This window comes from Lissotriton vulgaris, chromosome 9 (genome assembly GCF_964263255.1).
Source record: "Lissotriton vulgaris chromosome 9, aLisVul1.2, whole genome shotgun sequence".
In the NCBI taxonomy this organism is placed as follows: Eukaryota; Metazoa; Chordata; class Amphibia; order Caudata; family Salamandridae; genus Lissotriton; species Lissotriton vulgaris.
Window position 1 is genome coordinate 35,401,371 of NC_141697.1, and position 22,642 is coordinate 35,424,012.

Consider the following 22,642-nt stretch of genomic DNA (forward strand, 5'->3'; position numbering starts at 1 on the left):
ACGACTTCCATTCACAGATCTTTCGCCCACTCATCCATCCCTTTACTCTATCCTCCTTTCAGCTGTCCCTCCACCTATTCATTCACTCAACGATTCATCCATTTGTTCTGCCATCCTTTCACTTGCCCATCCACCTATCCATTCATGCACTCACCCATCCCTTTACTTTACTATACTTTCATGTGTCCATCCATCATCATTCACTTCTTTCACCCACTCATTCATCCACATATCCATTCATCCTCCTACTCCCTTTTTTTCTCCCTTTTCTTCCAACATTCCTTCTTTCTTTCCCTGTTCTATTTTTGCAGCTATCGGTTTTTGTCTGTGGCTGTGGGAGTGCTTCCTGTTTCCACTGAGACACGTTTGGTGTCCTTCTTGCTGGTCCACAAAATGTAATTAACTAAATGTTTGCTTATTGCGGCGCTGGGAGTGAGATAACAGAGCACACGAGGACGGAGGCGAGAGCAGAGAGACGGGCGGGGCGAACATAGGAGGATATTTGACTTTTTGGGAGCACTGCATTCAATGTCGGGCATCGGAACGCCTGAGAGAAACCGAATGAACAAGTGCAGTCCAATCCTAACTAAAGCTTACCTAGGAGGATCTCCTTAAGTAGGCGGCTTGGAGCGGTGGTGGTCGGTCTCAAACTAAGTGAGACTGGTGTTCTTAATGTAGCTGGACTGTCTGCAGAAAATACCCGGCACTCCAAGAGTGCGTAGTGGTGGCGCGCGAGCGTGCGCCTGCGCATCACTTCTGCATTTTAAAAGCACAGTGCGGGGGCTGGCCCAAATTGCCCAGGGCCTTCAATGGTAGCACTTGTGCGCGCTACAATATTGACGGTCTGGCCCCTGGGAGCAGGTGCGCGTGCACTTAGATACACGTGAGGTGTGCAGTGCACTGTGCTGCTCGACAATGTGCCTAAGTGAATCCTGGGCTGGCCACTAGTATAACGCAGCTGCCGCCCCCAAAATAGTGCCGCCTGGGGCGGACCGCCCCCTCGCCCCCCCTAGCTACGCCAGTGACACTGATTAACAATGCACATCAGTGTCAGCTATAGGATACTACACTGTGTGCACTACAAGTTCTGTAAATAATAAATAAATAAGAGATACAACAATACAGAGGTACAGAGGTGAAGTAAAGAAAGGAGGGGTAGAAAGAAGGGAGTTAGACAGAGAGAGAGCGAGGCATGGAAGACAGCAGGAGGTAAGAGTAGGTTACATGGAGGACGGCACAGTGTAGATTGGGAGGGATGAAGGGGGCAATCAAGACCGACAACCATTTTGTGTGTAAAAGGCCGCTTTATTTGAAACAGGTGCACATCACATGTATTAAAACTGGCAACCGCCTCACAAAACTAACACCTCTCTAAACATCGAGTTACCTGACCCCTTAGGTTTGTGTCTCCCTCCACCCCTACGATCCCCACATGATACAATCCCCCCACCCTGCATATACAGATATACAATTCCATAACATCCTCATGTATCCATTTTCTCCCCTACATCTTAACTCCAAAACCTGTCAATACCTGCAGACCTATCTGCCTTATTGCAACTGTAACTAAGCCCCTCTAATGTAACTCCAAAACTGTTTTCCCTTTCCCCGCTCCCGCTCCCCAAATCCCCAAACAACATGATAAAGACCCGAACTCCAGCCAAACTTGGCCAACATCAACCCAAACTCCGCCTGCACCTGCTCCAAGCGACAAATCCATACAGCAAAACCTCCCCTGTGCACCTGTCCCAAACGCCGCCACCTGACCAGATATTGGCCGCCAAAATCCTCCCCCCCCCGAGCCCTCTCTTAAGGGTGGGAGGGTGGGACAAGCTACAATACTTCACACCCAGCCACCAGGTTACAATACCTAAAATGGTGGCTGGGCGGAAGTGAAGCCCCCTTATGTAGCCCTTTTTGGGCTTGCTAGTAAGTTTTGGGCTGCCTTTGGGCTCTCCCAGGCAGCCCAACCGGCGGCAAAATGGCCGCGCCCATGAAACCCCTTCCCCCTCCCAAACCTGCCCCGGGGGCAGACCTCGTGGCTCGGCTGCCCCCCAAATCCCCCTTGGGAGGGATGAAGGGGGCAATCAAGACCGACTACCATTTTGTGTGTAAAAGGCCGCTTTATTTGAAACAGGTGCACATCACATGTATTAAAACTGGCAACCGCCTCACAAAACTAACACCTCTCTAAACATCGAGTTACCTGACCCCTTAGGTTTGTGTCTCCCTCCACCCCTACGATCCCCACATGATACAATCCCCCCACCTTGCATATACAGATATACAATTCCATAACATCCTCATGTATCCATTTTCTCCCCTACATCTTAACTCCAAAACCTGTCAAAAGCTGCAGCCCTATCTGCCTTATTGCAACTGTAACTAAGCCCCTCTAATGTAACTCCAAAACTGGTTTCCCTTTCCCCGCTCCCGCTCCCCAATTCCCCAAACAACATGATAAAGACCCGAACTCCAGCCAAACTTGGCCAACATCAACCCAAACTCCGCCACCCAGGGAAAGTGGGGTAGGTGATTACACCTCATCCCCCCTTTCCCTGCCCCCCCACCCCCACCCCGTCACCTCCACGCACGTCACCAACCCATTACTCCCGTCGCACCCCCAACAACTTCGCCAACACCTCCCGAAGCTCCAACAGGTATAGATCCATTCCCATCCGGGACAAATGCACTCCATCTCCTCTAAACATCTCCGGCGCATCATACTTAATGTCCCTGTGCCATATGCGCGTGAAACCCAAATGACGACAGAAACGCACCATTTCCACGTTTATTTTCCGTCTCGCTTTATCCACCGCCTGCGGCTTTACCGCTCCTCGCCACACTCTGCGCGGTACCAACTCGGTCCACGCCACCGTACACCCTGCCCAACACCTGCGCAGCTCCGCCAGATCCCGCCGCATCGCCCTCATCAGCACCAGGCCTGTCTCCTGTACCAGATCGTTCTCCCCCAAATGGAGGACCAACACGTCGGGGCACCGCCCCACGCACACTAAACCATTCAGGGTCGTGACCAGCTCTTTCCATCTCATCCCCCCTCCCCGACCAAAACACCTTGAACAAATCAGGATTGAACCCCAAACCATCCCCAAAATAGCTGTCTTGTGCTTGCAGCTTCGCCCTCTTCACAAACGAATGACCCACAATCCAGATCAACATCTCTCGGGACGAGGGTCCCGCCACCGAACCTGGAATTAGAAACATATGTCATCAACACTGTCCCCCCAAGTCCATCCCGCGCGCACCCGCTGGGTCTGCGCCGCGCACATAGCGTTAATAACAATCTGATGTCCACCTACCCAAGCGCATGATGGCCCCCCTCCCCTGCCCCCGCCGGTGCGCCTCAGATGCCGCCCCTATCCGAAAGGAATGCATGCCAAAATGCCGCCCATCCACTCCCAAACTCGCCAGCGCCTTCCGCAACACTCTCAACAACTGACGCCCCGTCGCCCCCTTCCCATTCGCGTGCTGAAACACCAGACCATTCGCATCCCCCACAGCCCTCCATCTCCTGGCCCAAAGCACCGGGCACTCACTGCCCTCTCCCCCCTTGTCCATGTTCACCCAGGCCCCCACACTCCTCTGGTCCATCTTTGACTTACGCAACCACACGCGCACTTCCGACTGCGACACTTGGACCTCTGCCCACTCCACTCCCCGCTCAGCCTTGGAACCCAAAAGCTCCGACACCTGAAAAGCCCCCGCGAACATCCACACCATCAGTGTCCCAAACAAGCATGCTTCTCTGTCATCCTTGCACACGCACGGCAGCCTCGACACCATTCTGCCCAACATCTCCCCCGACACCGGCCGCCGCACCTCCCCCCCCGCCCGCATTCCCGCGCCCAACCCTCCAACATCCTGGACCCCAATTCACCTGCGGACGGGGCGTATCCCCACAGTAGCTTACCCATGAAGCCGATCCCCGCCAGCTTACCCGCTATCGTCACTCTCGACAACCCCCTTCCAATCAGTTCCAGCAAGTATTGCACCACCTCTTCCTGCCTGTCCCTGCCCGGCGGCCGCCACCGCGCCCCATTCGCCACAAACTCCCCCCAGGCTGCCACATACGCTGTTCTGGTTGACTCTGCCAAGGATCCTAGAACCAGCTGCAACATCCGCTGTTGCCTATGTCCCACATCTGCGCCGGCAGTGGAGTCGGGTCCCGTTCCGCGTCCTTGGCTAACCCACGGAATCTCCCCCACTGCGAACGAGACAGAGCGTCCGCAATGTCATTGTCAACTCCTGGGACATGTACCGCGCGAAAAGCAACATCATGGCGCAAACAGCCTAGCACAAACACCCTCAGCAGCTTCAGCACTTGCTTATCCCTGGCGGACTGGCGATTTACCACCTGCACCACTGCCATATTGTCCACATTGAACGTCACTCGGCGATGCGCCAGCACCTCTCCCCACAGCCAGATCGCCACTATCAAAGGGAAGAGTTCCAGAAACGCAATGCTCCTCCCGCCCCCCGACCACTCCGGGGGCCACCTCTCTGCGCACCACTTCCCGTTCCAGTAGAGCCCGAAACCTTCGCTACCCGCCGTGTCCGGGAAGATCTGCACATCCCACACCAAGTCCACGTCCCGCTGTAAGGGCACTCCGTTGAACTGGTGCAGGAAAAAACGCCACATCCGCAAATCCTCCCGCACCCCCGCAGACACGCGCACGCGATGATGTGGAGGCCTCCACCCCGCCAAAGCCCGGCCCAGGCGTCTGCAAAACGTCCTACCGACCCGCACCACCCTGCACGCGAAGTTGAGGTTCCCTAGCAGCACTTGTACCTCCAACACTGTCACCTTATTCCTGGCCACCATCACCTGCAGCAGCCCCAGCATCTGTTGCTTTTTGTCCGCCGGCAGCCGTGCTTCCATCCTTTGCGAGTCTATCTCGATGCCCAAGAATGACAGCGCCGTGCCTGGCCCCACTGTCTTCTCCGGTGCCAGCGGCACCCCCAGGTCCACCATGATCTCCTGAAACCTGTCCAGAGCCACCTGGCAGTTCGTGGAGTCCGGTGCCCCGACCAAGAAAAAGTCATCCAGGTAGTGCGTGACTCCTTGGTGACCCGTGCGTTCCGTAAAGAACCACTGCAGGAACGTGCTAAAACATTCGAAAAGCGCGCAGGACATCGAGCAGCCCATCGGCAGCGCCTTGTCCACATACCAGCGGCCGTGAAACTGGATCCCCAGTAGGCCCCAGTCGTCTGGGTGAACAGGCAGTAACCGGAAAGCCGACTTGATGTCACACTTGGCCATCACTGCGCCTCTTCCCTCCTTCACCACCAATGCCATTGCCGCTTCCACCGAGGAGTACACCACTGTGGCCTCGCTCTCACTGATAAAATCGTTTACAGACCCGCCGTCCGGCCACGACAAATGTTGTATGAGCCGGAACTGCCCCGCCTCCTTCTTGGGCACTACGCCTATAGGGGACACTATCAAGTCCGTCATCGGCCAGTCCTCAAAAGGCCCCGCCATGCGCCCCTCCTGTACTTCCCTGTCCAGTTTAGCCTGTATCACCTCCGGGTGCTCCCGCGCTGACCGCAAATTGTCCGCCCATCGACGCAAACGAGGACCCTCGTAACCCAGCCGAAAACCGTCACGAAACCCGCTTCGTAGACGTTCCGCGGCCCCCGCGTCTGGGTAATTGCGTAGGGCCGCCGTCAACTTATCCACTCTAACCGGCGTATGAGCCCTTTGGCCCAGGCCCTTTTCCACCCCGGCCGCCTCCCGACTGCTGCCCGCTCCCGGGTCGTGTCGCTCCCGCCGCCGAGTGTGCACCGCCATACTGCTGACCGGGCGGGCCCCAGCATCGTGTCGCAGGGTGCCCGTACCTCCCGCACCCCGAGCACTCGTGTCGAAAGCGGCAGTGCTCTCTGGCGCACGCCCCTTTATTAAAGTCCCAGCAGGGCCCCGCGGTCCCGGTCTGGCCCCTGGCTCCCGCCCCCACCCCTCCTCGGGTGGGGCGCCCTTGAAAGGGCTGATATATTATCAGGAGCCCGCTGGCGGTAAAGATAGTTTTGCCCGACCCCGCCAGACCCATCGTGTGCTGCCACAAATCGCAATCCAGCTCGCCCCACTTCGCCTCCGTGTCCCACGCCATTCTTGCCCTGAACTCCTCGTCGTACTGCGCCCACGCAAACCCCCCCCAGTAATCTGCGCCATCCGGATAACGTCCATGTACTTAAACAGGGACACCGACCTCTCTGGGAATTTCTCGCAATATACACTTGCGAAAATCAGAAATGCCGCCGTCCAGTTCTCAATTGTAAGCGGCACCCTCGGGCGCTTCTGTAGCTCGTACTCCTCCTCCTTTGACCCTTCCTTCGACCGAACCTCCCTGTGTAACAGCTTCAACAATTCCACATACTCTCCCTTCCATATCTTTTCCTTAGTGGCTGCCATCAAATGCGCCCCTAGCGGCTTCGTGACCCCCATATAAGGAAGTCGTTTAAACTTCAGTTCTTTGCTGTCAGGTTTTTTCGCGCCCTCCTCCTCCGCTGTCGCGCTGCCTGCTGCTGCGCCGCCTGCTGCTGCGCTGCCCGCTGCTGCGCTGTCTGCATGGCCCCCTAATTCCGGTTTCTCCACCTTCCCCTCTGCCGGCAACCCCGCTGGGCCCCCGCCCTTTCCCCCAAGCGCAGCCACATCCGTCCCCACACCCCGGTCCACCACATACCTCCCCTTGCATAACCGATCTCCCGCCCCCACCTCCCCTCCTCCCCCCACCCCCACCGACACCATCCGCGGCGTCTCCCCGCTTTTACCTGCAAGCAAAGTATCCCCTCGCCGCTCCTCGACTCTCCTGTCCGACGCCGATCTGCTTGCCGACTGTGTCCGGGCCGCCGCGGCACCCAGGCCCCGTGACACCTGTAACAAAGAACCAGCACCATTACCGGACCCCCGTCCGCCCGGCCCCTCTCTCACTTCACCTTCCTCTACACTGTCTTCTCCTTCCATCAACTCCACACCTCCCCACCTATACTTCCGGCGCGCCACTGGCGGCGCCGACTTAAACCTGCCAGAGGCCCTCCTTTCGCCTCTGCCCTCACTCAAAGTAAAATAGTCCTCTTTGTCGTTGCTCCATGTTTGCTGCTGTTCCCCAAGCCGCTTGGGCCCTGGGGGTGCTGGGACCGGCGAGCCCGCCTGGGGCCTTCTTGAGCCAGCCGCACCCGCGACGTGATCCCGCGTGGTCTCCGGGCTCGCCGCCGGAAGCTCCGCCCTCCCTTCTCCTTGGTGTCGCTGGGCCGCCCAAAGCCGTACCAAGTCTGCTCCCCCTCGCCGGCTATCTCCCTGCAACAAAAAGGGTATTGCTGGTGTGCTGGTTCCCTGCCACTGCTCCGCCTCGCCCGCCCAGCGCCAATCCCCCCAGCCTTCCCCCGCCCTCCCCTCCTCCTCGTCCTCGCTCCAACAGAGCCCCCCTACTCCCGCCCCTCCGTCGCCTGCGTGTTCCCCCCGTCCCCGACCCACCCCACCTTCGCCCTCTCCCCGCCGCCACCCCGCCCTGAAACCACCTCTGCCCGCCCCGACGGCCCCGCCTCCTCCCCCGCCTGCCTCGTCTCCCCCGCCGCCGCCATGTGATCCTCCTTAATCCCTTCCTCCCATGAAGGAAACACATCTAGCCCATCCCACTCCCTCTCGCTATCCTCCGACTCAAATAAAAGCGGGGACCCCCCCTCCTATGCCCCAGCTCATCCCCTGGCCCCACCTCCGCCGCCCCCCCCTTGTCCCGCCCCCTGTCTGCCTCCCCCGCCCATCCCCCCACCTCCCCTTGCCCCCCCTTCTTGCCAGCGCTCCTGCCCCTCTCTCCTGCCCCCTGCCGGGCCGGCGAGGGGCTCTCATACTGCCTCCTCATGGCCTGGCCCTCTACCACGCTTCCTCCTTGTCCTCTTCCCCTTCCCCTCCCCCCCCGCCCCGACCACGCTCCTTTCCCCTTGCCACCCACCTCTCCCTTCCCTCCGTCCCGCTCGCCCTGCCTCCCAATCTCCACCGAGGCCCCGCCCCCACTCCCGGCCCCCCGCTACCCTCCACAACACACGGGCGGCCGCGCGACTCCACACGCGCCCGCTCGGCCTCCGCCTCATGCCGGCCTCCCGCCGCCCCGCCTCCCCGCCCGCCCCCAACCGCTCCTTGTAAACGCGGCGAGGCGCCCCTGGCAACGCACCTCGTCCGCGACCCTCCGTCATCCGGGGTCGCGCTCCTGACATCGTCGCGGCCCTGGAGACTCACCTGCAGCTTCTGTGTCTTCTTCGGCGGCGAGCAGGCCAGGACGGCCGCCGCCACCCGAAAAGACGCCTGCCTCACCGGCCGCGCCACCCGCGGCCCCACCAAGAGGTCCATCCGCCCTGCTTCACTCAGCAGGCGGATGGCCTCAAGCACACGTACATCTTCCGCGCCTGACATCCCAATAATATCGCAAACCGACAAGCGATAAATCCGCTAAGAACGAAGCGATAAATCCGCTAAGAACGACAAGCTACAATACTTCACACCCAGCCACCAGGTTACAACACCTAAAATGGTGGCTGGGCGGAAGTGAAGCCCCCTTATGTAGCCCTTTTTGGGCTTGCTAGTAAGTTTTGGGCTGCCTTTGGGCTCTCCCAGGCAGCCCAACCGGCGGCAAAATGGCCGCGCCCATGAAACCCCTTCCCCCTCCCAAACCTGCCCGGGGGGCAGACCTCGTGGCTCGGCTGCCCCCCAAATCCCCCGTGTAGACAGACAAGTAGAGAGAGTCACAGTGTGCGCAGTGTGCAGAGACAGCGATGATAGACCAAGAGGTAAGTGAGGTACAGAAAGAGAGCGGTAGAAGGTAAAGAGTGGGGGTAGGGCTATGTAGAGAGACAGAGGTATGTCAAGGAGAGGAAGAGGCAGAAAGACAGACTCAGAGGGTGAAAGAGAAAGTCTTTCCTCGCGCTCATTTTACCAGGGGGCCTCCTGGAAGGTGGGGGCCCAGGGCAGTTGCCGATTGTGCGCAGCTTTGACATTTCAGCCTGCGCTGCGCAAGGAGCTGGTATATAGGGGATCATTGGAAACAGGGATTAACTCTGTGGTGTCATTTGGGGTCAAAGGGTGCGTGATGTCACTTTCTCTACCTGTGGTACATCAGTGAATGAACGCCCACGGTGCCACCGTAGGGTGACGCATGATGGTTGCTCTTAAGATCGTGGTGCAAGCCGCTGACACCTTTGGTGGGATTCAGTTTGCAATTGGAAATTATGGGCCAGATGCATCAAGCATCCATTTTGCGATTCCTTATTAGCGAAAAATAAGGAATCGCTAATAAGGAATAGCAAAATGGAATGCATCATGCAATCACACAAAAAATACCGATTCCTTAATTGCGACTCGCAAATTGCGAGTCGCAATTAATGAATACCTCCCCATTCATTCCTATGGGCCTAGAGGCCCATAGGAATGAATGGGAAGACAATCTCAATTTGCGAATCGCAATTAGCGATTCGCAAATTGAGATTGCGAGTTCAAGGGTGCAGGGGTGTCCAAAGGACACCCTGTTACACCCCTGAATGTGATCTGTGCACATATGTTGCGCACACACATGCCCTTAGGGCATGTGTGTGCGCAACATGAAACTTTGAAAAATGCACAAAAGTGCATTTTTCAAAGTTTTTGCAAATTACCATGAAGTTGTACTTCGTGGTAATTTGCGTGCCCTATTAGCGAATTCGCTATTTTTGATACTTTCATGCATTGCATTTAAGGAATCTCAATTTGAGATTCCTTAAATGCAAACAATCGCAATTTAGCGAATTCTCTAATTGCGATTTTTGCATTTGGGATGATGCATCCCAAATGCAAAAATTGCACTTGCAAAGGGCCAGATTCTCAGAATCTGGCCCTTTTGCGAGCGCATTTCACTTGATGCATCTGGCCCTATATTTTAGAGATAGATCCTTCGGAAATGGAATAGATACTAGCATGGTTAAGTGAAATGCTTCTACTCTGTAACACTTTAAGTTGTACTCAGAATGAATTCGTTTGTATTATTAAAACTGGATTGCTTATGAATCCAGGAAGGGGTGAGCCTATTTAACCGGGGGGTTCTTGAGAAGGGGTAAATCTCAGGTTCGGTCCTTGTGCAGTAAACACAATAATCACTGTCCTCTTTCCTTCCCCAGCTTCGGCCACAGTCGAGGACTTCCAGATCCGGCCCCACGCGCTCTTCGTCCACTCCTACCGGGCGCCGGCCTTCTGCGACCACTGTGGAGAGATGCTCTGGGGTCTGGTGCGCCAGGGGCTCAAGTGTGAAGGTAGGTCTGGGTGGAGCCATGGTACTGACAGAGAAACACCCGATACACCCCAGCAGAAGGCAGGCAGGTCTGCTGGGGTGCACTGGCCAATGCTTGGTACTCATGATGCTGAACTCTGTGTCTGTGTCTGTGTATTGTGGGTGTGTATATGAGCTACGCTATATGATACGGAAGAGTGTAGCACAGTACACTATGTAGAGCTTTACGCTCTTCCGAGGCCTTTAGGCTAGCCTCTCCTAGGTATAATCTTAAAACCAAAGGGGGCAGCGCTTTCTCAGTCCTCCTTCCTCAGATCTGGAATGATCTACCGGAGAACCTGCGAAAAATAATCGGTTCTGCTCTCCTTTAGAAAGCTTTTAAAGACCTACTTGTTCAGACAGACATTAGCATCGGTTAAAGTGCCGTGTCTGCTGCCACTAGACCCTTTTACGCTAGTGACCTGTTCTTTGCTGGGAAGCACTTAGAGACCAGTGGTGATTAGCGCTATATAAAAATGGAATAACATAACAAAATAACATACACTGACCCCGTCACATAACAGAGGCAGGTCTTCTGGGGTACACAGGGTAGTACCTGGTACTCATGATACTGAAGAAAGTTGCACGCAGTACACTGACCCCATATACATCGAGTACATGGGGGCAATGCCTGGTACTTATGATGCTGAACTTGGTGTATGTGTCTGTGTATTGTGTGTGTGGGTGTGTATATGAGCTACGCTATATGATAGACTTGTAAATGTGTGACTATACACACACTCACACAGGCGCGCAACGCCCATTGGGGTCAAAGGGCTTCAGCCCCCAGCCCCCCCCCCCCTCATACTCCTGTGTGTGTCAGCCCGGGCTGACACAGCTTCCCGGGCACACACACAGCCGCACCTGAGAACTTTACAGGTCTTTAAAAGACCATTCGCTTGTAAATGAGGCTTTGTTGTTTTTTCACCCCTTCTAGAGCCCCTGCCTCTGCACTCTAACTATTGCTGGAAGAGTCAGCCCTTCCCCCAAAATCTTTTCTTAGCCCTCCCCAAAATGTGCTTCTAATTGCTCCCCTGCACACACAATAGCACACCCATATACACACCCACCCATGCACACACAAACAGCACGCAAACAGTCATACATTTAAAAGGGTATGTAAAAATCAGACCGGCCCTTAGTTGTACTTTTATGTCTGACCTGTCCTGGGTTTTGCATCTCAAAATATGTGTCTCAATGGTTAGAGCGGCAGACCCTGATGCAGAGGTCTAGCCCGGGACCAGGGTTCCATTCCCCGCCTCGGCGGGTCTTGGGCTCAAAATTCCACGGACCTGATAATTCTCGCCTTGGTGCCTATTCCAATCATGGAGCCCACTCTGCAACTCTGGGCAATAGCTTGCTTAATCTCCACAATGGCCCCCACAACGCTAAGGATTCCTGGCCTTCACCCTGGGGGTGCCCAGGAGTGGACGCCTCACAGGGAAAAGCCAGGACGGGTTCCACAGCGGTATTCGTACAAGCGCTTTAAGACCCTTGCGGGTGAGTAGTGCGCTATACAAGTATCAATTTACATTTTTACTCATATCTATTTGTGACTGCACGGTGAAGGGGTGCCGACACTCCCTCATTTCCATTGAGCAACAAACTCCCATTCGTAGCCCGAATCAGACTGAATAGTGGTTTTCACCAAACTTTAATGTATGGGCTACAAGGATGGCTGTGGTTCAGGGGTGTCGAGCCAGTGGGTGGGCGCATAAACAGCTCTTACCACTGGAAGAAGTGACCGTCATACACACAGGATTGGAACCGTAGAGGGACGATAAAAATGAATTACACAGCAATGAAAGAGAGGAGATGATGTGAGGCAAAGAGAGGTCCCAGGAGACCCCAATAAATGACGAGCTTGTGGGCGGAAGGGCACCCCGGTGCGAGAGATTGAATACGAAGAGCGTAAATGTGCCAGCCAGCCACGACTGACTGCAGACGCAATATCTGATCATAGACGGCTGCCATAACGTCCCTAGACAGACATAAAAATGTTTATTAAGGAAGTTATGATTGTCTGCAGGGATGAGTTACTCATCAGTGATATAAAATCCTTCAGCAGTCTCTGTCTGTTGAAAGGTTGGAATAGTTCCCATCCAGATTTGATAAAAAACAGAAATTCATGATGTAGTGTCGCTCTGCAACCCCAACATCCCCAATCCACCGCTCATCCCCTCGCAATGGCACCCCAGTGACATCAGAGATGACATCACTGATGCAGCAGCCTGTTTTGCATGGCATGGAGATGAAAGGCTGCTGCCTGCACCCCAGGCTTGTCTCAGTGGTATGCTGCTGACTCGTAATGACACACGGCCGATACAGTGAAACTGCGAATGGCTCATCAAATCTCTTATGAATAATTTGATCCCTGGGCCAGAAGATTACAGACAGAAATATATCACTTGACACAAGATGACATGATTTATGAGATTAAATAAAAGCATGCAAAAGATATGAAATGTGCCCACTGAAAATGCAGTAACTTCCTGAGTATATTTTGCAATTTCGCCACTTTAGATCCTCATCAAAACAAATAACAGCATTTAGGGAGTAGAAATAAATGACACAATAATAGCTGCATGAAGAGCGCCATCTCGTCCCCTGCAAAATATTTTTTGTAAAGACAAATGATTATAAATCACAAAGGCTGGAGCTCCTCAGCAACAGTACAAGAGGTTAGACATAGCACTAAAGACCATAGCATGTGTGGGGTCCCTTCATTATGAGACCCCGGGGAGACACTCGGAGCCCTCTACCACTGAAGCGCTGGGGCTTCACCTTACTATTGAGCCCAAAGCTGAGCACCAGGTCCAACCCTTAGGGCAGCCAAGTGGAGCCGCCCAGCGCTCACTCAGTGAGATGGTCACAGAACTCAAGAAGGCGATCAATACAAATCAATAACTCAAGGTCCAGCCAGTGCTTCGTCTTTGAAATGGAAGACTACAGTCCATCACACGCAGCCAGTGAAGCAGATCATACTGGCTGTTCTAACGCGCTTCGACTGTTCGTGGGGCGGAATTCTGTGATGTTTCCATGGCAGAGCCTGTTGTGGTACCCAATGTGCAAAGTCCCAAAGTGTCTCAGTAGATCTTTATGGAAGGGTGTTGGGGTAAGGTAAATCTTTGGGTAGGCTGACCTGCTCAAGAGCACCCACACTCCCAGGTGTTTGGGGGCAGTCCTGATCCATGTGGTGCAGACGCATGACCTACAGAGCCGAGAGGTTTGTGCTTGAGCCCAATTTACTTGCGTGTGAGCTACGGTTACCGCCCCAGCATTGCGAAACAGGTAAATGGAGTTAGCTCCAGCCCCACTCGAGGAGGCTATGGCGGCATCGCAATGCTGTCGGCTCGGCAGATCTTGAAGCTGGGGTGCTTGCTTTGGCCCAGTCACAAAACCCACCACTCAAACCAGCTAGCTGCCCACCCTTGGTCGTGACGGGCGTACTTACATCCTGGTCTCTCAGTTAATGCAAGATTTCCCCCAGCACTCTGTTTTTAACTTTAGTCAGACCACAGACCCTAGTCTGCCTGCTTCTAGTGCCTTTTGACTTTGCTTAGTTTGGGTTCACAACAAAAAATGCACAGACTTGATTGAGTTTGTCGGCACTAGGGGTGGGCGGAACTGGGGGACTCTCAATCCGCAGAATTACATAAAAATTCTGTGGTATTTTGAGGGATTAAGTGAAGGGGCAGGGTGGGCACACAATGCGCAGTGCATACCCCTTGGTGCCCTCACATAAATATGCAACGGCGCCAAGAGTATATCCACTCCGGTGCAGGCAATACCACACAATGTCCTTACAGATTTATGTGAAGGCACGAGGGGTACGTGCTGCACTACAGGGGTTTAAAGAGGGCTGGAAGCGGGGGCAGTCCCTCTATGTTTAAATCATTCCAGGTTAAAGTTTAACCTGCAGTGTTTTTTAAACAAAGAGGGGCTTCTCCCTCTTTGAGCCCTGCTAAAATACAATTTCAGTGCTGCCTAATCCCGCTGGCGAAGTGGCGGAATTTATTAGTAAGTCCGCATTACATGAGTAACGTTGAGTTACTAAATTCCTTCAATTCTGTCGGTGGAATTAAAGATTGCACCCACCCCCAGTCGGAACACTCCATCCATGGGGGCACACCGTTCTTCTGTCTGCACTGCAGGGACTCTTATGAACTCCCTGGCACCATCCTCACGGAGTGGGGAACGTCCTCCCCTGCTGGAAGATGCGGCTCGTCATGTCTGTTCGCCTTCACAGCTCCCCTCCGTCTGAGCAGCATCTTCCTGGACAATGGCACCTGCAATACCCCTCCTGAGCAAATGGTCAGGTCTCATCTTCAAAGCAGGGTCAAGAAAAGTCCTCCGTCAGTCTTTGTCGACGTTCCTCAGGTTTGTGGTCCTGAACCTGGCAAGAGGCGTTGGCGGTAGGTAATCCAACACCAGTGGACAGAAAGTTTCTGGGCCCCACTAGAGTGGAGATGGGGGATTCTGAAATCTTGTCACATGATTGGAAGTTTTCTTTCAATCTTTATGCGAAAGTTGCAAACTGTAGTTGTGTATCGGAACCGCCAGCCCTGATACCGGTTGTGGGCAGTTCTGCTCATGTTGCTTGAACCCGACAAGGACTGGGCACTGAAAAGGTCTGCTGAGTACCCTTCTGGATTGCCCATGGAAAGGGCAGCTCTTTCTTGTAGCCATAGTACCACCCTAGACAGAATAGTATATGTGAAAGATGACAGGCGTCTCCTTAAGGAGGCCACAGTTAGGAGGAAACCCCATTAAAGTGGAAAAGAACCTTTGTCAATCTTGTAATTATTGACTCTGGTGGAGAATTCAGCAGGGCACCTCCTGACAGGATGGAGAAAAGAAAAGAGCTAGGCAATGACGAGTGATGAATCCAGGAAAAATAAATTAATGCAACCTGACAGAGGCAACAGTTAGGGACAAAAACAGTACCAAGGGGCAAAGCTCAAATTGAAAATGTGGGGAACGAAATGCAATGCAATGCATCTTCCTCTCATGCAGCCTCCTTTTTATATGTTTTATGTTTAAATTGTGTTTATTGCGCTGTACATTCAATCTGATATATCATAACGCTTAGCAAACTGGTTCGGCGTCAACATTCGGCCTACCCAGCGTTGATACAGCTTTTAATGACAAAACAACATAGTAACAAGAATGGACAGACTTGCATAATTACGTGCGTTACTCAGACTCCGGTAGTTGGATTTTTATATGTTTTAAATAAGAACTGACATCACTTGAAAAGATTCTGCTACATCTTGGATTGGGAAACTCAGACATCCTTCAATAGAAAGAGTGCCATCTTGGAAAGGGCTGCCCCTTTCCAGTAGCTCACGTTGTTTATTTGACTAGGAAGAAGAAACCCAAATTGGACATTCTGCAAACCTCAAAGAAAACTGTGGCCCTTTGCAAGCGCCGATTTGGAATAACCCAGGATGCAACGATGATCAGCAGCGACTCGAGAGTGGTATCTGGGAGTGCGCTGATGTACTGCTTGATACGCACACTTCGGGCTCGCTGTTTCTGCCAATGGACATTTGGCCACCTCCATGGCAGCGCGTAATGAAACAACTCTGCAGTTGTAGGTGTCAAAATGCCTGTCCACAGGTTGGGAAGGTAACAGTGGTACGCGGAGCATCCCTCATTAAAAAATAAAAGAAAGCGGCAATCACCATGGGGCAAACGCTGGAGTCGATAGAGAGTCGGTGTATGCAACGCAGTGAAATATCCGCAAACCATAGTGCTTGTGAAACGCTTCTTATCCTTCTGAATCCAGGTGGAATCTGTTGTGCTCTGTTCTCTCCTTAGATTCTGGTGCAAATAATACAATTCTGTTCAGAATTACGGAACCAGGGTCTTGTTACAAGGTGCCAGCAGGAAGGTGGAATGGAACTGGGAGTCACCTGGTATGAGAAACCCAGTTCAAGGGCACAAAGAGAAGGGGGCTGACCCATTTAACTACTGCTTCATCTACCTGGGGTGCCTTTCCAGTGAACAATGGACCAAGAAAGAGCTGGGGTGACTCCCTAATCTTCAGATGGACCCTCTGTCTCCTTCCCTCCCCACCTACAAGTCTGACCCCACTCTGCTGATCCCTGAAATGTCCTGAAGAAGGCCTGCTATTCACATCTCCTGTCTGGTTTTTCCCTAACTCTTCATTGTGGGTATCATCTGAAAGCAGCAATTATAAAATGGATTCCAGTGTGGTTTTGGCCACGTGTCATGTCTTTCACACATGTGCTATCTAGGTGCAGATGGGTATACACATGTTACATCCATGACCCACATGGATGGGAAGAAGTACCCGCCGTAGGAGACTGAAACGCTCATTTTTAGAAAAAGGTGAGAGAGGCCTGTAGGACCTCTGCCTGGGAGGGACAGGTAACAGGGCCCGCCTTGTTACCATCATCTGTATTGCTTCTACCACTGTCGGTCCTCTGCGGCCTGCCGCATGGAGGATAGTCTCGCTGGTAAGGTGGGTGCACGTGGGTCGCTCCTTCGCACCACAGAGCCACGCTGTGGGTATCAGTTCTTGTTGCACAGATGTCGCTGGAGCACACACAGGATCTTCGTGAACCTTTTCAAATAATGAAGGAGAGGGTTATTGTGGTTTAGGACAAGGATCCGAATGAAGTTGAGGTGTGCAGAAGGTGTGGGGTTACAGGGAGGAGAAGGGGGTAGGTTAGAGGTAGGGGCAGGCATAGTGTTAGAGATGGAATTAGAGTTAAGCATCCGTGACCAGACTGAGGCTAGGGGCGTGCAAAATTCGGTCATCTGCTTTTGCATAATTTCATGACATTTTGGCAAAATCGTGTGAAATTAAGCATAATTATGTGAACTGTAAATCTGTCATTTTGCGCTGTATTTTATCATGAAATGTATCCTTCTGCCTATTTTTGACTCAAGGGTGCATTTAAGCCAACGCAAACAGCTGCTCGCATTCAGTTGTTCGTGATAACTTCTGCCCGCGTCTAATGGAGGCTTGGTGACTGTTTTAAGGTTGCAGATGAGACACAGAAGGGTAGGTGCAAGAGACCCATGGATACTGTGAGGGGGAGGGGGACAGAATGAGTTAGGGTTAGGCATAGTTAGGATTGGGGAAAATTAAGAGGTTATGGGAAGTGGGTGAGAGCTAAGGTACATACAATAAGGGGTAAGTAATGGGGCCATATTTAGGGTTACAGGTAGGAGTTTGGGATAGGATGCCTAAAGAAAATGCTGGATCCTGTTAAATATAGATTATAAGAAATATTGTCAAAATGTTGAACTTTTACCTTTCAAACTAGTTGCTAAATACATAGGCTACATTACAATGCGATGTTTTGTTTTCTGGCTGTTATTTTCAATTTTTTTGTTTTCTCACTTTTTCATTTCATAATTTACAGTATATATGCAATGAGTATTTTACTTGCCTTCAAACTCATCTGCTGGTGGAAACTTGGTTATTTATGCGATTGAATGCTTTAATAAAGACTGAATCACGATATAAACCCATGAAGTGTACCAAACCTCTTTCAACAGCCTAGTCATGCTGGCCCCTGCCCCCCACCCCCTCCCCCCCACGTGTCCAGGGTGTCCAGAGAGCTCAGGTTCAGCCGCTCCAGGTTTGATCCTGTGTTACCGATGCAGGTGTACCTTTGACAGTGTCGCGTTGTTTTGCAGGTGGTCGCTTGTTGTCACAGGAGACCTTCGAGGGGGACTGCTTGTGCTGCTGGTGGTCATAGATGTGTGTCCTGGAAAGTCTACTGGGTCAGTGAGTAGTTCTGTGAGTTCTAGAGCGCCAAGCCCTTGGAGGAGTTTGTCGCGTCGATGACAACTACACTTCCTCCCATGGGTTAACGTTGCAGAGACTGGTGGCATTGGCTGTGCTTGACTAGGAGAGACTGAGACAGTGCAAGGTGTCCAGGCATTCCTGATGCATCATGGTCCCTGCAGCCCTTTTATTTGGATTGCTGGTCTCTTGTTATTATTTTATATCCAGGTGGTGTGCTTCCTGCTGGATTGTGGCTACACACTCGGCTAGCCAACGTTCGGGTAAGACTAACCAGTCTGCCCGCATGCCCACGTCCTGCTGTGAATTACGTTTTTAAATGCCTACCTTGTTCGACAGGAGTTCATTTTTGGGATTTTGGCTTTTGAAGAAGGGTTGGTCATGGGTCGATTAAAAGGTGGTCGCTGACCTGTATGCATGGATCTTACGGGTCCCATCTTCCTATCCTTGGGACTCTTAAATTCTTCCGGACTGTAGCGGTTCTCAGGGTGGACAGCATTAGGCGAGTAGTTGGCTGTCCTATCACTGTGCTTTCTGCAAAAGACGGCTGATAGCCAGAAACCGGTCCTCGGAAGCTTGATTCCGGTCCAGGGAAGACATGGTTTGGCAGTTCGGGCTGGACTGTTCCCATGAGGCACAGGGTCAAGACTGATTTGCATATGGCCAAGTCTGAACTGGGGTGGCTTGGTGAGCAAAATAACGATGGAGTAAACCCAGATCTGTGACTGGGGGTGAATGTTTTGCCATTGTGCAACATTCCGTCCATCATCTTGTGTGTTTTGCTGTTCACACTTGTGTTAGAGTCAGGGATGGGGTATGTCAGATCTGAGTTGGGCCTGGCATTGTGGCAAATTCAGGGCAGGACTGAAAAAAGTCAGGACACAGGGGCAAACTTCAGGACAAAGGTTAATTTTACAGACATATCCGAGGACAAGGTCAGAGGTGGTGTCATGTCCTGAGTAGTGTGTGGCAATCACACGGGCACATATGTGAAAAAGAGAGAAAAGAGTCTTACTGGGCTAAAAAAGTCCCATCAGACCACCCATATGGCGGCGTTTCATCATATGGGGATTAGCAGTCGCTCCACGCATTCGCCTGTACCATCTCATGTCAATGCATAAGTGGAGAGCGGCAAATATAGCCACAGTAATGCTCAAAAAATAATAATATGAAACTTGTGAAGGGTAGTGCAGTGCTGTTGGAAATGTGCTAACTAAAAATGGCTACCTAGATTGAAGACATTGCTAAACTGAATAGTCTAGGTGTCATGATTAAAAACGCCTGGTAGTGGGTGAGTAAGACTACTTTTAGGCGATGTGCAAGTGGTCAACTAGTTTCAGCTTACAGGAGTATTACTCCAGCTTTCGTCAGGACCTAAAATATTGTATAAGGTAAGCTACTGCAACACAGATAGAGGGGTGCATACACATGTAAAAAAGAATTAATTGTAACAATAACATGTAGTATACTAAAGAAAGTCATGTCTCCCCCTCACAACTTGGACCAACAGTGTCCACTGTTCACAGGAAAAAATCTTCTTCCCAGCTTTGTGTGGGTGAAGACCTCACCTCGCCCGGCAACTGCTCGGGAAATGGAGGCCCCGCTCTATCCGTCGGTACCTCGCTTCTAAATCCGAGCGGAAGGGGAGGCCTCCCCTTCCGCTCGGATTTAGAAGCGAGGTACCGACGGATAGAGCGGGGCCTCCATTTCCCGAGCAGTTGCCGGGCGAGGTGAGGTCTTCACCCACACAAAGCTGGGAAGAAGATTTTTTCCTGTGAACAGTGGACACTGTTGGTCCAAGTTGTGAGGGGGAGACATGACTTTCTTTAGTATACTACATGTTATTGTTACAATTAATTCTTTTTTACATGTGTATGCACCCCTCTATCTGTGTTGCAGTAGCTTACCTTATACAATATTTTAGGTCCTGACGAAAGCTGGAGTAATACTCCTGTAAGCTGAAACTAGTTGACCACTTGCACATCGCCTAAAAGTAGTCTTACTCACCCACTACCAGGCGTTTTTAATCATGACACCTAGACTATTCAGTTTAGCAATGTCTTCAATCTAGGTAGCCATTTTTAGTTAGCACATTTCCAACAGCACTGCACTACCCTTCACAAGTTTCATATTATTATTTTTTGAGCATTACTGTGGCTATATTTGCCGCTCTCCACTTATGCATTGACATGAGATGGTACAGGCGAATGCGTGGAGCGACTGCTAATCCCCATATGATGAAACGCCGCCATATGGGTGGTCTGATGGGACTTTTTTAGCCCAGTAAGACTCTTTTCTCTCTTTTTCACATATGTGCCCGTGTGATTGCCACACACTACTCAGGACATGACACCACCTCTGACCTGGTCTTCTCTCTTTGTTTTTCAAGTTGTTGTAAGGGGCATGAGTGGACAGGTCGTAAAATTATTTCCCCATTTGACCCTCCGCACAATTGTATTTTGAATATCCGAGGACAAGCCATACCCCACTCTTTATCAGTGCATTTATATACTATTTTTATATTGCACGGCTTAGTCACTGTCCTTTGTATGTGATCGCCGCTAGGCGGGCTGTAGTTGGGGGGCACATCATGTCCTTCTTCAATAGTAAATTGATGCCCCTGAGAATGGTGTCATGGGCACCACCCTACCCAGATATGCCCAATCTTTCGCGAAGAGAAAGCAACAGTACCATTTTGATTATATTTATAAACATTTTAAAACCTGTGGCAAATAGTTTGAGACACAGTAAGGTACCTGACTCTTTCTCCTTCTGCAGGTTTAGAGAAGTTGAAGAAAAATATGTGTCTCACCTCACACTTCACTAAATGACAAACCTAAAAATAAATAATGTGTCAGAGCAGACGGTGTGCGTGACAGTCTCACACCTAATATCAAGATGTGAGGTACCCACAACTTATCTGTAGTCGCAAAGCACCAAGAAAACCCGTCAGCCGCATTAGAGAGTGTATCCAGGACCCTACATTTATCTCAGAACTGGAAGCCCGGACTACCAGACAAAGAGAATGGAAGACCAGGAGGACGTTGACAACAAGTGGGAGATCTGTGGTACCTGTAGTAAAGGTTTGGACAAATAAGGAAGAGAAGAATAAGGTGAGACAATCCTAGAAATCAGATAAGATGGGCCTGCCATGAGCGTTCAGCGTTATGTATCTAGAGAATAGTCTCAGCAGAGAGGCCAGAAACAGAGAGGCTCTGTCAAGTGCTTGAGCAAGCAGCAACCCCCAACCTGCAAACTCTGCTGGTGCAATGGTCTGTTGCTCCTGCCTGTGGAGGGCGGGCAGGGGCCAGCTCCTCGGAAGGTGGGGTCCTGGGCAATTGCCCCGTCTTTGCATATTAAAATGGCTCAGCAGTCAAGCCAAGGCCAAACCAGTGACCCGACTTATCCCCTAGTGCCCAAAAACATGCAGAATCCTCAAAATATTTGGGATGCAAATTAAACAACAAAGAACATGGACGAGCATGGGTAAGAAAGAGTTTCTTTAACCTATGGAAGTGTTTCAGTTTAGTACATTAGATCACACCATTGCATTGACATTTATTTGAAGTGAAAGTTTCTTAATATGAACTTTAACACAGGTATTAACTCCCTCTTGACAGCGCCATGAGTGAACAGAGTCAAACAATCGTCTGGTGTTCCTCATATCACGGCCAATGTTATCGTTCTGGATGATCGAACGTTTCAGGCTATTAAAGCCCACACAAGTGAGGTTTTTGTACCGGATCCATCATGAACTGAATTACTTCAAAACGCTTGCAAAAATCACTGTCAAGTAAATTATTCACATAAAGTAAACTGATTTGACTTAGATCACACAATTTAGTCATGTGAGGAAGCCGGGATTTGAACCCAGGTTTCCTGGTCACACATCGAGCAACTAGGCCTCTGAATAGAGTATATTTTTCCTCAAGCTCCTTCAACACCAGAGAATAATGTTTTGTACAATTCTAGTACTACTAGTAGTAGTGTTATATAAACACATATCACAGGTTACTCTGACACGATATCTGAAATAAAGGTACTTAGTGGAGGTAAGGGACGGCAGGACACCATATGCGTTCTGTGAATATTCAATGCAGCGGTCGAAGTGCATTAAAAAACAGGATGGATACAGTGAGCCTGGGTGCAATGGGGTCGGGGGTCAGTGAGCATAGAGGCGGAGGCAAAGGCAAGGCTAAAAAGAAAAAAATATTCTGCAAATATTTTCTTGATCTTACACCATAAGGAAACTACATTTATAATATCACACACCTTAACCCCTCCCCTGCGGGGCTAATTCCCCTGCTGTGCTGGGGGGGAGGGGTAGCGAAGGCAGCACCGCGGTGCTCATGACGAGCTCAGCTCGTCATGCAGCACGGTGCCGCTGTGCTAATGACAAGTTGAGCTCGTCATGACCATGCCCGTTCCAATGGACCGCCCAGCAGAATTATCCCCGCTTGGGCATGACGAGCTGAGCTCGTCATGCGCACGGAACGGCTTAAATAAAAAAAAAATGAAAGTTAAACTAATCAGTGGGCTGTGCACTACT

General features: G+C 51.5%; 1 protein-coding gene across 1 annotated transcript in view; it reads left to right on the forward strand.

Annotated features, from left to right (window-relative positions):
• PRKD1 (protein kinase D1) overlaps positions 1-22,642 on the forward strand; it is a 929,258-nt gene that overhangs the window by 405,416 nt on the left and 501,200 nt on the right. The window contains exon 3 of the mRNA XM_086936991.1: positions 10,159-10,290. Coding sequence (XP_086793117.1) covers positions 10,159-10,290 — 132 coding nt within the window. The remainder of the gene's footprint in view (positions 1-10,158; positions 10,291-22,642) is intronic.